The sequence below is a fragment of the Prionailurus bengalensis genome, chromosome B2 (genome assembly GCF_016509475.1).
Source record: "Prionailurus bengalensis isolate Pbe53 chromosome B2, Fcat_Pben_1.1_paternal_pri, whole genome shotgun sequence".
Taxonomy (NCBI): Eukaryota; Metazoa; Chordata; class Mammalia; order Carnivora; family Felidae; genus Prionailurus; species Prionailurus bengalensis.
The window spans coordinates 52253854-52272594 of NC_057349.1; the positions used below are offsets into that span (position 1 = coordinate 52253854).

General features: G+C 35.8%; 1 protein-coding gene across 2 annotated transcripts in view; it reads left to right on the forward strand.

The window, feature by feature from the left end:
• The window catches only part of GFRAL (GDNF family receptor alpha like), a 61556-nt gene that overhangs the window by 14312 nt on the left and 28503 nt on the right, over positions 1 to 18741 (forward strand). For both annotated transcript variants that reach the window (XM_043591674.1, XM_043591673.1), the window contains 4 exons: positions 2086 to 2496; positions 6654 to 6710; positions 7564 to 7894; positions 13476 to 13726. In XM_043591674.1, the coding sequence (XP_043447609.1) occupies positions 2086 to 2496; positions 6654 to 6710; positions 7564 to 7894; positions 13476 to 13726 (1050 nt within the window). The remainder of the gene's footprint in view (positions 1 to 2085; positions 2497 to 6653; positions 6711 to 7563; positions 7895 to 13475; positions 13727 to 18741) is intronic.

The window sequence follows — 18741 nt, forward strand, 5'->3', positions numbered from 1 at the left end:
CTCCTCCTCCCCCTGCCTACCTCCTTCTTCCTTTCCCTACCTTCCCTCTTTGGATTCTCAAAACATTCCCAAACATATATAGGTGTGTATTGTTCCATTCTTCCTTAATATACTGTAAACTTCTGGAAAAAATCAGCTTTGGCATTTCTTTTTCCTTTTTTACTTACTGTGATAAAGCACCCAGCACAGTACCTGATACTTAGCAAATAACCAATAATACCATAACATAAGGATTTAAAATTTTTAAACATATTTTTGAGGACCTAAATCATGGATCTATTCATAAAGTTTTTATTATTCAGTTAACATGTGTAGATATAAATGCTGGAGGATGGATATAAAGATGAATGAAACAGTCTCTGCTCTTGATTAGCTGAAAATATAGTAGAGCAAAATTGACATTTAGCCAAGTCATTTAATTTAGTCCAGCTGATTAAATATATAGATAGAAAGATAGATATTTAGATAGGTTGATTGGTGACATTTAGACAGGATTACAGATTACTTCAAGGTATATAATTATCAATGTAATAGAACTAATTATATGAAAACAGCATTAATTCACATCCATCCTATTCATGCAACCCAGCATATGCTAGCCAAAAGTAATAGAAAAGAAGACCTCTGTTCTAGTAAAGGAGTCTGATTTATATAATTATAAAATCCATTGTGAGCTGTTATTTGAGAAATGTGCAAAATGCTATAGTAGTGTATTTTTTAAAACACACGCAGTACAGAGGCTGGCTCCAAATAGTGCTTATAAGGATGCCCTAGCAGGTTTTAAGTAAACATGTTCATATCATGAAATTGGTTATATTACCTTTATCTTGCATAAATATGATGCATTTGTAGAAACTAAGGCTGTGAGGTCTTATACCTTTTATAAGGTATAAGAAAATTAATTTAATGAACCAAAATTTAACAATATTTTAGTTTTAGACCAAAATGCCACAGGGAAAAAGGTTACTTTGGGAAGAATTGTAGGGTCAAGGATTTTTTTGTTTTTTATTGTGGAGACCTACTTGAAGTGCCTTAGAGGAAGATAAGACTTTTTAGAAATAGTATACTTCTGAAAGCCTATGTTAAGCTGACTTGGAGTCTCCTATTGAAGTTGTTTTTCTTATCTTTTTTGTGTAAAGTTCATATAATTATGACTTCATTTGAACTGTCCAGTAAAACATGTATGCTCAGTGAGGCATATAACCCCCAAGGGCTGAAAAGGCTTGTTAAGGGAAACATAAAAATATTTTTAGAAGACAGAGAAACACTGAGTGTATTTCTAGGAGAAGATGGAAATCCATAAAAATTTATGCAAGGGAAATAATGTGTTGCCTTATAAGTATTAAGTTACACACAATTTCTACCAGTCGTCATCAAAATGTAATGAAAAACAAAAATAAATGATGAAGACAAAATGTCATTAAAAGAGATTGAGCATTACCATTATGTGGTTACATAAACTATAATCAGTGTTTTTATTTCAAAATTTTTAAAATTTTTTTTCAGTTTATTTATTTTGAGAGTGAGATAGTGTGAACAGGGGAGGGGCAGAAAGAGAGGGGGAGAGAGAGAGAGAGCAGGCTCTGCACTCTCAGCCCAGAGCCCAACACAACACTGGAACCCATGAACCATGAGATCATGACCTGAGCCAAAATTAAGATTTGGATGCTTAACCAACTGAGCCACCCAGGCACCCCTTATTTCAGTTTTTAAAAACTTGGGTTCATTTGTAATAGCTCTCTTGAAAATTTTAATGGTTTGTGAAAGACAATAGATACAAGAATATTTATAAAAGATAAGTCTATATGCTATATTTGTTTATTCATTTATTTTATTTATTTTGAGAGTGTGCACTCGGACATGCACAAGTGGGAAGGGGCAGAGAGAGCAGGAGAGTGGGAGTCCCAAGCAGGCTCCCACTGTCAGCTTAGAGCCCAAGGTGGGGCTCCATCTCATGAAACCCATGAGATCAAATCTGAATCCGATGCCTAACCAATGGAGCCACCCAGGCCAGTTAGTAAGATTAAATTATTTAATTTTTGGTCTCTCTCTCTTTTTTTTTTTTTTTTTATTTTAACTTTATAGAAGAATCAGCACTGTCTTTACATTTGGCTTCACAGTCGAATATCACACAGTGGTTCCATCAGAAAAACACATCATTAATGGTTAGAAAAAAGATTGACTGTGTCACAGCAGCACATATGTGCCAGGAGTCGGAACATTGCACTCTGTTGTATGAAAATTTTAAGAAAACCTGTGGGAGAGAATCAGAACAATGCAAGACCCTTGATGGAGGCTACACGTGTGCAGCATTAAGAGAAAGTCTGAAAGAAACGATCTTGTGGAATTGTCATTGCAACAACCCTTCAAAAGTAGAGTGTATTGAAATTTGGAAAAGTTTGTTTGAAGATATTTGTATACTAGATGTTCACATGAATCAAGTTCCAGCCTACAGTGATGACTATGAAGAGGGATTCAGCCAGGAAATTGTTTCAGGTTGGTACACACAAGAAGAATTTAGGAACATTAAGTATGTAATCACGAATATGAATTAGGTAAAGAATATTTAATTTCTAATTCCAACTTTGTCATTTATGCCTGTTTCTCTTTGAAAATTAAAATTTTTTAAAAAATGATGCCATGAATATGTCCAAAGGGATTATGAAGAAAGAGGCAAATGCTAAAAGGTTTTAGCATCATCTTTTTTTAAAGTTTGTTTGTCTGTTTATTTACAGTGAGTGTGAGAGACAGAGAGACAGACAGACAGACAGGCAGAGAGAGAATTCCAAGTAGGCTCCATAGTCAGTGCAGAGCCTGGCACTGGGCCGAATCCTACCAACCATGAGATTGAACCTGAGCTGAAATAATTAGTTGGTTGCTTAACCAACTGAGCCACCCAGGTGCCCCAACAAAATGTTAATTGTATTCATCCATCCATTCATTTATGCATGCATTACACATTCATTAAACAAATACTCACGAGATATTTATAATGTGCTATGTCCTGTGCAGCAGGATTAAAAAAAAAAGCAATAACAAAACAAAACACTTGTCCTTCATTCAAGGAGCTTATTATTTTTCAGGGGATTTGAAAAATAAATAGACAAAATGTGGTAAGTAATATTATGTATTTATTTAATAGATATTTCTTTTGTGTTCCTACTATGCCTAGGCCTGGGGCTAAGACCTGGGGGGAAAGTAGTAAACAAAACAAACCGAAATCATCCCTTTCTTGAAGTTTACATTCTATATTGAGGGGTGTCTTGAATAGGCTTCCCAAGCAAAAGACTCTGAAACAGAGGTTTGCACACAAAAGATGTGTGTGGCCTGAGGGCTTGGAAACAAAAGCAACAAGGAACTGAGGAAAACAGGATCAGAGGGAGGGAACAGCTGAAACTCATACAGCAGCCACAGCAAACTTACTTTATTCCATAGGAAGGTTGGACCTGGAATGGCTTTTCAGAGATGTCACCTATTGAGGCAAGGGATCAGATCCTCGAACACTTCCTGTGGGCTAGTCCTGAGATATGAGCTGTCCTCTGGGAAAATGTGTAACCTTGGCTGCACTTTCTTCACATGAGGGCAATGCCTAGAAAATAACCAGTGTGAGTCATCACGCAACTATACTTTCAGCAGCTGGGAAAATGAGAACCTGTGTCACCAAAAAGGGTATCTTAGTATTTTTCATATTTCAAACAGTATGAATGCTAAGAGAAAATGAAGCAGAGGTAAAAAAGAGGTCTGAGTGGGTAGTTTGTAATTTTAATAGGATGGCCAGACAGTTACACCTTAAATGAATTTTGAGCAAAGACGAAAAGAGGTAGGAAATGAGCCTTGTGGATATTTCAGGAAAGAGTAATTAGGTCAGAAGAAAAGGGGAATCAAAAGTCCTGAACTGGAAATCTGTCTGGAAGTTTGAGGAAGAGCTAAGGAGACACATAGGTAAAGGAGAGAATAAGGGAGAGAGATGTGGAAGATGATATCAGAAATAAGACAGGGGCAAGATCATGGAAGGCTTTCTAGGTCATTTCTAGGTCACTGGTTCTTTCTCTGAGTGATACAGTAAATCACTGAAGAATTTTCACAAAGGGATCGTCATGATCTGATTTATACCTTTAAAAGGATAATTCTGGTTTTTATGTTGATCATTGACTGAAGAGAAGCAAAGACTCAAGTAGGAAGACCAGTTAGGAGGCTTGTATAATGATGCAGCAAGAAAAAAATGATGGACAATGGACCACTGTGGGAAGTTGTCAGATTCAAGATATATTTTGATATTAGTAAATTATGTGGAAATGCAAGAAAGAAGGGAAATGGAAGTTGATCCCAAGGTTTTTATCTTGAGTTATTAGAAGGATGTTGTTGCCATTATTTTTGCTAACTACTATGGGAACAACTACAGGAAGAAGAGGTTTCAGTGAGGGACAGAGAAGTCAGATGTCAGTTTTGGACAGGTTGAGTCTGAAATGTTTATTAAGTAACCAAGTAAATACATCAAATTAGGCAGCCCCTTGTATGGAATTGATGTCTAAATTCTATGTATGGCATAAAAAGGTGAGATCTGTACAATAGGTATAAACCAGGGATGGGGTGCATCCTTCACTTATAGCTGATAAATAAGACCATGGACCTAGAGGTCAACAGAGAAATTCATGCTAACTTGGACTAGGGTGGTAGCAACGTGAGAAGATAGCAGATTCTGGATATATTTTGATATTAGTGGATGAATAAAAAAGAACATGTGTATTTTTTTTTTTGATGTATATGATCTTCTCTTTCAGAGATTGATCTGATTGGTACATTCTTTGATTTATTACTGTGACATATTGCCCTTTAGCTCCTCTTCAGCAATTAAGCTACTGTTTAAAATATCCTCCGGGAAAAATGTATATTCATATATGTACCATATGAAATTAGGATTTAATGTGCCCAGAATTTACCCAAATTACTCATAGCAGATAAAACAATACACATCCATGATGGGATTTATTTTCCCATGCTAAAATAAATATTTTGTTGTGTTTCTAATAATTACCCACTTAGTGAGTATATGAGTCTGCTGGGACCACCATAACAAAATACGACAGCCTGGGTGGCTTAAACAACAGAAACTTATTTTCTCACAGTTCTGGAGGCTGGAACTTCCAGATCACAGTCTAGCAGGGCTGGTTTGGGTGAGAGTTCTTTTCCTGGCTTCTGGACTTCGTGGTTTCTTTCTGTATCCTGACATGAGATTTCCTTAGTGTCTCTTTTTACTTGGATGATAATCCTATCAGATGGGCCCCACTCTTATGACCTTGGCTAACCCCATATTCAAATAAGCCACATAGGGGGTTAGGGCTTCAACACATACATTTTGGAGGAACATAAAAATTCAGTCCATAAAAGTGAGTAAATTCAGGATTTATTTATGTTTCAATGACAGACTCTTGAATATGTGGTATGTAATCAGTGGCATCTCCATACCAATCAGTGCCAAAGCAGAGATGGAAGTCTAGCCTAGACTTTTATATCTGTTGCAAAAGCTGTATGACTCTCTGAGGTTCACTTATTGGGATTTTGCTCAATCTGGAATAATAGAGCAGAAGAGGGAACATTCCAGGCTTCCTCAGTGACACAGGAGGGTGGATCTAGAAGCACTGTGATTCGTGAGCTGAGATTTTATTGGTATAAAAAGGAGAAAGCACATATAATGAGAACAGATGGAACAATACAAGGAGCCTGGAAAGACTGCAACACAATAACAGAAGTCATTATTTTTTTAAGTTTATTTATTTTGAGAGAGAGGGGGAGCAGGGGAAGGGAAGAGAGAAAGGGAGAGAGAAAGAATCCCAAGCAGGCTCTGCACTGACAGTGTGGAACCCCACACAGGGCTCAGACCCACAAACCATGAGATCATGACCTGAACTGAAATCAAGAGTCGGTCACCAAACTGAATGAGCTACCCAGGTGCTTCTGAACTTTTATTTTAAAATGCAAATCTGACCATACTATTCCCTTATCGCTTTATGCATATGTATATTAGTGCTCCTTATGTTTTGTTTGGATTTTTCTTTATATGTCTATATTCCATAGCAAGCTGTGAATGCTTCATGATAGGGACTACACATTGGTGTCTTCAGTATCGTACCTGGTACATAGTAGGAACTCAACCAATGCTTCTTGAAATAGTTTAGAAGTAGCTGGCCACTGAGTTGACTTCTAGCAATGCACTTCTCTAACTCTATGATTATAATTCCTAGGAACTCTAAGAGATTAAGATAATCAGAGGTGGAAATCATTTTTAAATTGCATTTCAATTTAATTAAGACCCTGCTGGGAAGAATTTTTTTGATTCAGACAATATTCCTTCTGTTCTTTTTCCCCAGATTCTTTGTTTACTTCAGTGCACATGGCCTGGTCGTTAGCATTTGTTTAAATCTTCAAGTAACTGAATCCTCAGAGAGGGCTGTTTAACTCACTTGAATGATACTTTGGGGGTTGATTTTTCTTCATCTACACCTACTAATTTTGAGTATCAAGTCTTAAATAAGTGTTCCATTGGCTTGTACTTATTTTTGCTTGATTATTCATTTATAAACTTAGCCTGCATACTTCTATTAAATTAAAAAAAATCATTCACTAATGAAATGGTCTCTTTGTTTTCCTTCTAGATAACATGAAAGAGGATAATCAATCCAAGTGGAATCTGACCACTCTTCCCTATAATGGTAATGTTTACATATTGTACTTTCCATCTGTATTGCAAATACTAGACAATATGATTTTAAGCATGGCTGCCAGCTTTCTTAAAGATATGCCAATACAAAATAAATTGTGTGGCTTTTTACTAGTCTAATATTGCAAAATGCAACAACATTTATGTTTGTTTAGCTCATGTGTCAAAGCAACTTGCCTCCCCATCCATCCTCTATTTACAGTTATGCTGAGGAATACTTTACAGTTAAACCTAAAAACTAGATCTGGGTTAAATTTCACTGGTATTTTGATCACATAAATTGTTTGAGGCTAACTATTTTTGTGTGTATGTGTCTGGTGGCAGGGGGCACTCACATGTAGCTGTGTTTTCCAGAACTTGAACATCTTTCTTTGCTAGAGTAACTATGTATCCAGTCAGAACCTTTAGTCAATATTTTCACCCAAAATAAAAAGCACAACAGAACGAACAAAAATCATTTTGATTTGAGCCCATGAACTCACCATAAGCTATGTACCTCACATGCAATTTCTGAAGATTTATTGTTTACATTTGAGAAACTTGGACTCAAGAATTTTTTTTTTCCACTCTGTTCTGGCTCTACACACTTCCCATCACTTCTGGATCACAATATGTATCCATTATAAATGAAGGATGATTCAAATAGCCCACTACTCAGGCCTCAGTAAATTCATACGAACTCTTAAAAACAAAACAAAACAAAACCACACACATACTGTGTGCCCAAAGTAGCACATTGTTACACCATTGTGTGTTGCTCATAGACTTCTTACAGTGTTTTGCAGGTTCTGTAGGTACAGGTTTATGTTTACTTTTCCACGACCTGGACATATCTTTGCTTTCAGGAATCAAAGGGATCCAGTCCTGTTTGGAAGTGGCAGAGGCGTGCGTAGGGGATGTGGTCTGTAACGCACAGTTGGCCCCTTACCTTAAAGCTTGCTCAGCAAATGGAAATCTATGTGATGTGAAACACTGCCAAGCAGCCATACGGTTCTTCTATCAAAGTATGCCTTTTAACATTGCCCAGATGTTGGCTTTTTGTGACTGTGCTCCATCTGATATACCTTGTCAGCAGTCCAAAGAAGCTCTTCACAGCAAGCCATGTGCTGTGAACATAGTTCCACCCCCTACTTGCCTCAATGTAATTCACAGCTGCCGAAATGATGAATTATGCAGGTGAGTAAAAACACGCATACCTTACTTTCTTATTTCGGCACCTTATTTGTTACAGTCCAGTCCTAACACTTGATCTCATTACATTAGCTACAGTTCCCACCGTCATCCAACATGATGTAAACAAAGCCAGACAATTCATATTTTTGAATGTGTGGTACATGTGTAGCTTCCATTTTGAAATTCACATGCAGAATATATTTTCAGAATAAGCAAATTCAGTAAGTCAAGATTTGGTAGCCATGAAATAGCATTATTAAAATTAGACATTCAAGTTAGACTAATGAATAAATAAACAGACTTACATGTCAGTTTAATTTGGTTTTTGCTATGATGTCTGCTAAATGTCAGAGAGTTTTGACAAGGTGACTCTTCAAACTTCAAAATTAGTCTTTCTCTCCTAGGCTGGAGATCAGGAAGGAGAAGGTAGCTTGAGCCTAGTCTGGACATCCCCAGCACATATGTACACCATGAGGTCAGAAATGTACCCATTCTCCTCTTCCCAACCTCACACCCTTGATTTCCAAGGGAGTAATGTTAGTCACTTATTTGTTTATTCAAATAAATAATTATCAAGCATCTACTTCTACTCTAGGCATCAGTGTACAAAAGACAAAAATACTTGTCCCGCGGAGCTTATATTCCAGTGGGGGAAGAGAGATAATAAATAACGAAAATGTATATTATATTAAAAGGTAATGAGTATTCTGGAGACGAGCACCCCAAGAGGGAAAACAGAATAAGTGAGATTGTGAATGGGCAGAAAGAGTTGCAATATGAACAGGGTGGTCCCAGTAAGGACCATCTTACCAGACTTAAGGAAGTGGAGGAATGAGCCTGTCTCAGCAAGCATCTGAAAACAGGGATACCAAACAGACCAGCCAGTGCTGTGGGAAAAACTGGGCCTGTTCAAAAAGCAGTGAGGGCAGAGAATGTATGGGGGACAGCAAGATGAGCTGCAGTTAAGCATTTAACTGGATGTGGGGCAGCCCTGCCTAGGTCTCCTAGGGCCCAGAGGGATACTAAGGACTTGATTTAGACTCCCAGTAAAATGGACAGGTTCTGGAGGATTTTGAGCAGAAGTATGAATGATCTGGCTCGCTTATTACAACTTCCACTCTTGCTGCTGGTTGAGACTAGTCTGAGTCTTTCCAGGTAATTACTCCCGGGAACCATAAATCTAATTCAACACTGGATTTTTTCTTTTCCTCACTACAGTCTTCATTAACACATTTCCTTGTATATTCAAGGTGAATTTATCTTTTATACGGTAAGAAATCTGCAGTTAATTGGACCTCTTTGGATGAGTAAGAAAATCCAGGAAAGAAGAATACTAAATAAATTTGATGAATCAAAATAATTTGTAACACTGCTGTTACCATGTTAAAGGAGCTTTATTTCACAACCAGCATTAAATCATATCATGTTTGGATTCGTCTTGTGCTTCTTTTTGGAATAATTCTTCATAGCAATTTGCCCAGTGCCTTCTAGCAAGGACTGTTTTATTTAATTTAATTTAAATAAATAAAACTCCATACAGCAAAATCATTTAAAGGTCAAAATATACATTTAACATAGAAGAGTAGTCTAGTGTGTGATAGCTCAGAGTAAGGATTGTCACATTTGTCACCTTGCCTTAACCATTGGCAAATGAGCTAAAAGATTTATTATCAATTTCCTGAAGGGACTGATTCTCGGCAAACTGCTTTCTTTAGCTTTTTAATTAAACTCCTTTACTCTACCATTCCAACTTTCAGAATAACTCCAGATCTCCTAAATATTTGTCGAAAAAGACAGGCGCTTTTCTGCAACACACATTCTGTAACATGAGGAGTAAATATCTAAGCAGAGTGCCAGAACATTGACATCGTTTTTGTGTCAACTTACCACCAAAAATTGCCAAAGTTTTTTTTTTTTTTTAATTTTTTTTTCAACGTTTATTTATTTTTGGGACAGAGAGAGACAGAGCATGAACGGGGGAAGGGCAGAGAGAGAGGGAGACACAGAATCAGAAACAGGCTCCAGGCTCTGAGCCATCAGCCCAGAGCCCGACGCGGGGCTCGAACTCACGGACCGCGAGATCGTGACCTGGCTGAAGTCAGACGCGAGATCGTGACCTGGCTGAAGTCGGACGCTTAACCGACTGCGCCACCCAGGCGCCCCGAAAATTGCCAAAGTTTTTAAGAAAGTCTTATTTGAGGATCTCATTTTATAAAAGTTTATCAGTTATTTTGAGGTTTATTAAGGCGATCTCTTGAGTGAATAAAAAATTCATGACAAAAAATTTTTTTACAATGCAATTTAGATTTTTTAAACTCCTATCTCAAAAGTCCTCAGTCAGTGAAATATTGTAGTTCATTGATTCTAAGATGTAATTTTTTACACATTTTAAAATTTATAAAATCTTTGGAATGAGTCTTAAGCTCAAAGACAAGAAAATATTTATTAAATTAAAACAACGATTTAATTTCCAATAAGTTATTTCAGTTGTAATAAGATAATGGTATCTCCTATAATCAGTGAAATATGGTAAAAATGTTTGATTACCCTTTTTATCATATCACAAATAGAATATTTACATCTACCTGTTAATCATCTACCTATACAAATAATGAAAACTAATAATATCTTCATAGCCAGGAAAACTTTTTTTTTAAACAATTCCTGTAAAAATATCAGATGTCTCCATGAATGGGTATCCAGCTTTACTTAATTCCAATGCCAAGATCCTAGGTATACTTCCTCATTATCTTATAGTTATTTGCATTTAATTTTCAGAACACAATATATCTTAGCTTCCCTATCAAATTAAGTATTTTACTGGCAAGTGATGGGATCTGCTATTACAATCCTTGAGGAGCCCCATGACGGATTCTGATATACACATTCCTGAATTCAACTCATCTGGGCATCCATGCCTTTTCAGACTGATTGGTACAGAGTTGGTAATTTTTCTCCAAAAGGACTCCTGTATTTAACCACCACTCCAAAATGCTTGGTGCACGGTCTGCAAAACTAGAGGCACTTAAAAGACGTCATCTCGTTTCCCTCCACCTTTGAATATCATGTAATTATGCAATTGCATATCTTGCAATTTTTATGATTTTTAATGTACATATATGTGTCTTTTCTTATATAATGTCTGTCTTTCATGGATTAATTCAGAGAGGAAGAACTGTTGTAGTCTAGATTTCTTTTCACCATGTGTAAATAGTCCCTTAATGAATATTTTATAGAGGTGATGGAAATATGATGCAATATGAGTAGTCAAGGTGAAAAGACAAATCGTGTCATTTTCTCAAGCAAATTTTGCCTTAGGAAGATTTCTAGCATTTATGTTAACTTAATGTAATTCAGATGAAAAACTCCACATGATAAACTATTCCTTCAGTGAGAGTGTTGTCCTTTATCTGCCTTTTGTTGTTGTTGTTGTTGTTGTTGTTGTTGTTGTTGTTGTTGAAGAGCCTGTACTTGGGGAGAGGAGAGCATTTGGGTTTCAAAATAAAGTTTCTGTCCCCATTCCAGATTCTTTAATAGATATTAGGTTTTGAAACTCCTTTATTTATTTGAAAAGGCCAAAGAAGGCAGTATAAAGACTATTTTTCAACTCATTTTGTCCAATAGATGTATCCTGGGGGATGAGATTATGTTTTGCCAATTACAATTTTTTTAATGTTTATTTTTTAGAGAGAGAGAGAGAGAGAGAGAGAGAGAGAGAGAGGCACAGAGTGGAGTGGGGGAGGAGGAGAGAAAGAGAGGGAGACACAGAATTGAAAGCAGCTCCAGGCTCTCAACTGTGAGCACAGAACCCAACGCAGGGCTCGAGCTCAAGAAACAGGAGATCATTACCTGAGCCAAAGTGGACCGCATAACTGACTGAGTCACCCAGGCTCCCTGTTTTGCCAATTATATATGTTTATGAGCTTACAGAAAATTATAGTACACTATAGTATCATATGTATGATTCAAGAAAGTAGTGAAAAAATTCTTAAAATTTTTCACTTAAAAAATTCTTTAAAAAATTCGACTTATTTTTTAAAAGCAAACCTCTACTATGTACACACTTACTTTAAGTGCCATGTAATACAAAATTTGACGATATATTAGGTCACAAAGGCAAATGTAATACATTCCATGTGCAGAAATGATACCAACTGCATTCTCTTGCATTTTGCAATGTAACCAGAAATCAATAGCAAAAATGAAAACAAAATAATTCCATTTCAAAAAATACTTTTAAACAATTGTTTGAACAAAATAATAGAAAACTGCAGTATATCAAGAAAATAAGGGTAATGAAACACTGTACATCAAAACATTTAAACCTGGAAAAGAATTTCTATCATATAATTTTTTGCCATCTTTTAACTCATATAGGTAATGTGTACTAATTGTATGATTTTTTAATTTTAAGATATCCTTTAATTCAGCATTTGTGCAGAATATCACGACTAATTTTCTGAATGAAATAACTTCCATGAGTAGATAACTCCTACAACTTAAATGTAGCAAAATATATATTTAAAAATGAAAAAAAATGACACCTAGGTACAAATATAAATTTCTTATATTTACATGACATTTCTAGATAACCTTTAATTGAACTAAAGGAACATATTCTGCTGGCTCAAAAAATTTGTAGGATTTTTTTAAATATAAATTTTAATAGATACTAATAAATTTTTGCCATTACATTAAAAAGCTGATTCCTTTAAGGTTACTTAAAATATGAGCTTATTAAAAATAGTTATGGATTTAAGCAGAGTATCACATTGTGGACAAATAAGCTCAAGATAAATGTCATTTACTCAGAAGATTTTCATGCATGTTTGACAGTGACCTATTCACAAAAGGGTAAGAAGTAATTTTAGGTGATCAATATTAAGAGGGAGATTAATATCCTTGGTTCCACTGAGAATATCTTCTTTCTGTGAACATTTTAAAAGTCAAATTGTTGTTCATTATCTAGACTTTTATTCCAAGCTACAACAGCAAGAATCAAATACATAGAAAAGTTGTGAATAGATATGGTTATAATGGATTCTCAGTCATTAAATAAATTAATAATTTTTTTTTCAATTAGCTCTTACTAGAGAAGCTCAAAGTATTTTATAAGTTCTAATTAGTCTGCTTAGAAATATTAAGAAATAGTGCAGTACTTCCCATCCTGTAGGAAAATTGGCTGGAAAGGTCAAGAGCCTTCTATGAAATAACTTGGTAAGAGACAGTGACCAAATGTTAGCCACAAAAGCACATTCTGCTTCAAGAATATTGCGAATAAGTCCACCAAGTAGTTCATACTGCTCACCATCACCCATGGAAATAAAATTAGTAATGAAAGATGATTCATCCAGGAAATCCTAAACTTAGCCTCTGTCTTTCATCACAAAAGGAAAATAATTCACAAGATTTCTCTTCTTTTGCAGTCTCTTTTGGGATGCTTGAACATACCAAGTTTGTTTTCGGCTATCTACCGGCATTTGGAGGGCTTTTTGTTTTATGTCAGTCTTTCATTAGGTGAGGCAGCTCCACATATTATTGTGAGATATCATTCAGACCAATTCCATTTCTTGATTCTTTCTAGGAGGCGCTATAGAACATTTCAGTGGAAATGCTGGCAGCAAGTGACTAGAAAGTGCCATGAAGATGAGTTTTGCATCAGTACCTTAAGCAAGCAGGATCTCACTTGCTCAGGGAGTGATGACTGCAAAGCAGCTTACATTGGGATCTTGGGGACAGTCCTTCAAGCGCAGTGCACCTGTAGGACCATCACACAAAGTGAAGAATATTTGTGCAAGATTTTCCAACATATGCTTCATAGAAGATCATGTTTCAGTAAGTTCTACATATTCAGTAAATTATACATGGTTTTTTTTTTTTTGTCTATGCAGCACAAAGTACTAGTCCAGCATAGGAAATTTAACAAAGGCAGCCTTATGTTTGCTTTTCTATCTTAAAATATATTTTTTGATTGTTTTGTGTACTTGCTGTTTTATTCATTTACATGTGAGTGGTATATGTTTTTTAATGTATATGATTGGTCACTCCTAGTTTTCATTTACTGATTTTAATATCAATAGCATGAAAGGTTTCTCTTACCACATTACTGAAAATATCAGGTATCTATTGTGAATAACAACCCCAAAATGTAGTGGCTTGAAATAACCATTTATTTGCTCACAGTTCTGCACAATGGGCTTAGTTGGGTGATTCTCCTGATGGCCTTGCTTGGGGTCCACTCAAGTGGCTACTGTCATTGAGTGACTCAGCTGAGGGTGGATAGTCCAAGATGGTGTTTAGCAAGTGCTACTGGCTGGGATATATGGTTCTTTTCTTTAGCAGTCGACCCTAGAATCTTACACGTTGATAGTAGCATACCTAGCAGCTAAGCCCCTATGTGCATATACTTATCAATTGTCTGCTTCTGTCATATTTGCTAACGTCTCATTGGACAGAGAAAGTCACATGGCCAGGCTCTGAGTCACTGTGAGAGGGAACTATACAAGGATGTGTATGTTTAAGGTTGGATTCATCAGAGGATCATTAATTTAATAATCTATTATATGACTGTCCCAACCTCCGTGAAATATTTACTCTTGGATTTAGTTTTTCTACTCTTGATCTTTAACATGTCTGCTGATTAACTGTAATAACAGGATGAAAACACATTTTCTAAAGGTATTATTTACTCAATTTTAGGAACAAGAAAATGGAGATTTAGGAATTTAATTTATCCAGAGTATCAGAATGGGCAGGTGGTTGACAGGGATATATATATGAGTCTTATAAAAAAATCCAAGAATATGATCACATACTAAATCAAGTCTTCTCTATTATCCATCTTCTGGGTTAGTCCTTAAAATTGTTCATGTCTTGAAATATCCCCATAAGCCCCTCATTATAACCACCAAACCTACAAATACCATTCCCAGGAGAAAATAATAGATGTTTACTGTTTCACTGAAAGCCAAATCTTTATATTTATATATATGTATATTTGACAGATACAGATATGTATATATCTATACCTATAACTCTATGTAGATACACACATTTTTTTAATTTGTTAAAATTTTTTCTTAGATACTAAAGAGATACACATTAGCTAATATGATCAGAATTGTGATTTGATGTGTATTAGGTGATAGAGATACAACTCAGAGTATATGGTTTTCATTCCAACAGAGGTCTCTGTGGAATTTCTTCAATTTCTATAATTAGGATGATGTACGTACTTCAATTGAAATCATGGTACAAAGTGGCAAATTGTAGCATTATATGTGTTGAGTCATATTCTGTAAATAATCTTCTCCCATTAATATTAGGTGGCTAACTGTTGGAACTAAATGCACTTAACAACAAATGGCTCAAAACATTACAGAGGAAAATACCAAATACAGTAATTTAAACCAACAGAAATATGTACAGCTACATTACCATGGCACTTACCATGGATATTAAGGGACATCCAGAAAAATAATGCAAGATCCTACAGGTTAGGGATAGCTTAATTCTTTGGGCATAATCTCCCTAAAAATGCCAGTGTTGACAAGGTAATTTTAGTTTTGAGCCTGGTTTTCACCCGTGTGTTTTTAATTATTGTTGTATTTGACTTGCATCATGTTTAGGTGCTATAACCTGTCCACAACAAAACCATTTGTAGAGCAACAACAGAAATGGACATTTAAAAAAATCCAGAAACATGGAAGTACTATATAATGTTTTGGAAAAATGAAAATTCGAAACTCTTTGACATTCTTCACTCCCCTGATCAGACCAAACTTAGTAGATTTTCTTTTCAAACATTACCTACTGAAGGTAGGAATTTCAAGTGATAGGTTTGTAGAGTTAAAGGAAATTTCAAGGCTTTCCATCACAGTTTGATGGAAACTTTCCATCAAAGTTTCAAACAAAAATAAGAACTGAGTCCTTAGGCCGGGCTAGCTCTAACAAACCTTTCTCCCTTGCCCCATATACTTGAGAAGGAGCACAACGACATTTTTTAATGGACTGTTTCTCTAACCATTGCCTCCTGACTGCCCAGATAACTACAGCGGGCTTATGCGTTATCAAAATCATCCATCAGAGCAGTTCATGTCCAACGTTCTGGAGCCTCTGCTCACTCTACCTGAAAGCAGAACTGAGTAGGACTGAGTGAGCACTTAGGGAAGATTTTGTCTGTCACCTTTGGTTGGCTCAGAAACATGATTTTTCAAACTCATTTGACTTCTCACCACAGTAAGCAGTGCATGTTACATTAACTTTTTATGTGCAATGCCTTCTATTTAAAAAAAAACAACATATTATTATTATTCTATTCCATTTTAATTTTTTTCAATTCTGACTGTGACCCACTAAAAATGATTTCATGACTAACTAATGTGTTGTTCTCTGAAGTTTAAAAAACATTTACTTGGAACATAAATTCATCTAGAAATAATCGGCATTTTGATGTATCCAAGGCACTCATAATAATTACAAATAATTATAGAGTGCCTAGCATTTATTGAATGCTTATTTTTGGTCACATTTTCTCATTTAGTCTTAATTCAATGAGCCAGATACTATTATTTTCTTGGTTTCCCACGTGAGGAAAAAGAAGCTAAGAGATGAAATGGCTTGCTCAGGGCTCTATACCCAAGCTGGGTGAGGTAGACTCAGGATCCAAACCCTGGCTCGGAGCCAGTATGTTCTTCTACTTGTGAAATGGTGAAGACAGCAAGCTTGTGTCTGTTTAGTGTGCTCCAAAGCCCTCTCAGTTGGAACCTCCTAGTTCTGGTATGAGAACAAAGCTTCAAAAACACGCTGCAGAGTGTGTTTCTGCGTCCTCCATTCCTGCATGCAGGACCAGATGAGATGCTCAGGCAAATGAGCATCCTGAACAAATTGTATATTTGGCCACTAACTTCCTCTTGCCTACTTACTCATCTTTGAATCCATACAGACTTACATTTCTCTCATATCTTGCAACACAGAGCAAATTGGTGGCAGCTAGAGCTGGGAGAGCGGTGGGAAACATGGAGCAGGGAGGAATTGGTTAAGACAGAGGCCTGCAGAAGTGGAAAGAGTTAAAGGAGCACTGTTGTGTTTCCTTGTTAAACTGAAAGGTTCAGTCCATAGGTATGAGTGTACCTGGCGTGGACAGGAGCGTTCTCTTTTTGCCTTGCTCAAAGTTGGCTTATTTAATGCACCCACAGTCATCTAAAAAGGATTTGGACAATCCCTATTCTGCCCCTAAAGACTAAGTTTTTTTTTTTCTTTTTGAATAATGATTTTTAAAAAATAAAAAGAGGGGCGCCTGGGTGGCTCAGTTGGTTGGGCGTCTGACTTCAGTCCAGGTCATGATCTCACGGTTCGTGGGTTTGAGCCCCACGTCGGACTCTGTGCTGACAGCTCAGAGCCTGGAGCCTGCTTTGAATTCTGTGTCTCCCTCTCTCTCTGCCCCTTCCCTATTCAATGTTCTGTCTCTATCTGTCTCTCAAAAATAAATAAACATTGAAAAAAATTTTTTTTCAATAAAAAGAGACTACCTTTCTCTGTTAAATCCTACAGGGAATGGAAAGCTTAGCAATACGGATATAATACAAGCTTAAAACAATTTAAAGTCTACAGAAAAAATAAATAAATTCCTCCCCCCAATCCCATTGTTTAGAGAGGGTCAAGGTTAAGACATTTGGTGTACATTTTTTTTGGAATCTTTTTTCTTGTAATACATACATAACTTGAATGCATTCTATACACTTAAACAGATGCCTCTCTTACACTGACACACATATACACATATTTTTAATGTAATCAAACCACATATGCTGGTTTACAACCTGCTTTTTAACTTAAATATATATGGTGGGCCCATTTGAAAGTGTGTGCATATATGATGACTTTATTCTTTTTAAAGTTTGAATAGTATCCTATGGTGTATATGCACGCATGCATGCATGTGTGTATACCATAATTTATTTTATCTATAACTGTTAATGGAGACATTTAGATGGAATGTGATTGTTTATCACCATAGGCATTGATTGCTGTGATAAATGTTATTGCACATTTTAGTTGGCATTTCAACAGAATATATTTCAAACGGTGAGGTTACTAAACCATAGGATTTTTATGTTTTTAAATTTGGTAGAAACTGGAAAAAGAAGTTTATTCCAATTACATTCTTAGAAAACTCTTAATTTTTAATTTGAATTTTTATTATAAGTGATGCTGAGCATTTGTTCAGTGATTTGTTGGAAATGCTCTATTTCTTTCCATATACATATTCTTTGCCCAAAACACCTGCCTTTTTTAGTACTGGCAAGTGGAAGTTTTGTTGCTTAAATCAGATGTTTGTATTAGTATGTGAGTATTCACTAATAGACATACCTCTTAAAATTATCATGAATTCATAGTCTTATATGGCAAAGTGATGATCTGATATATTGTATGCTCAGGTTCAGATCTTGGCCCTGCTATGTGTTATCTGGGTTATGTAAAGAAGGAAATTTTTTTAATCATTTCTTGAATAGTCAAACGTTCTTCAACTGGATAATTTCCATTGCTATAAAAGACATTTTTTAAAACTGATTAATAGTTACCAAAGAAAAAGTATAATAAAAAAAACATATTCTTAAAAATAGAGAACAAACTTATGGTTGCCAGTGAGGAGGTGGATGGTAGAATAGCTGAAGGGGATTAAGAGTATACTTGTGGTGATGAGCACTGAGTAATGTATAGAATTTTGAATCATTACATTGCACACCTGAAACTAACATAACACTGTATGTTATACCTGAATAAAAATATAATTTGGGAAAGAATTTTTAAAATACAAGTATGAAAAATAATTGAATCTACAATTCAAT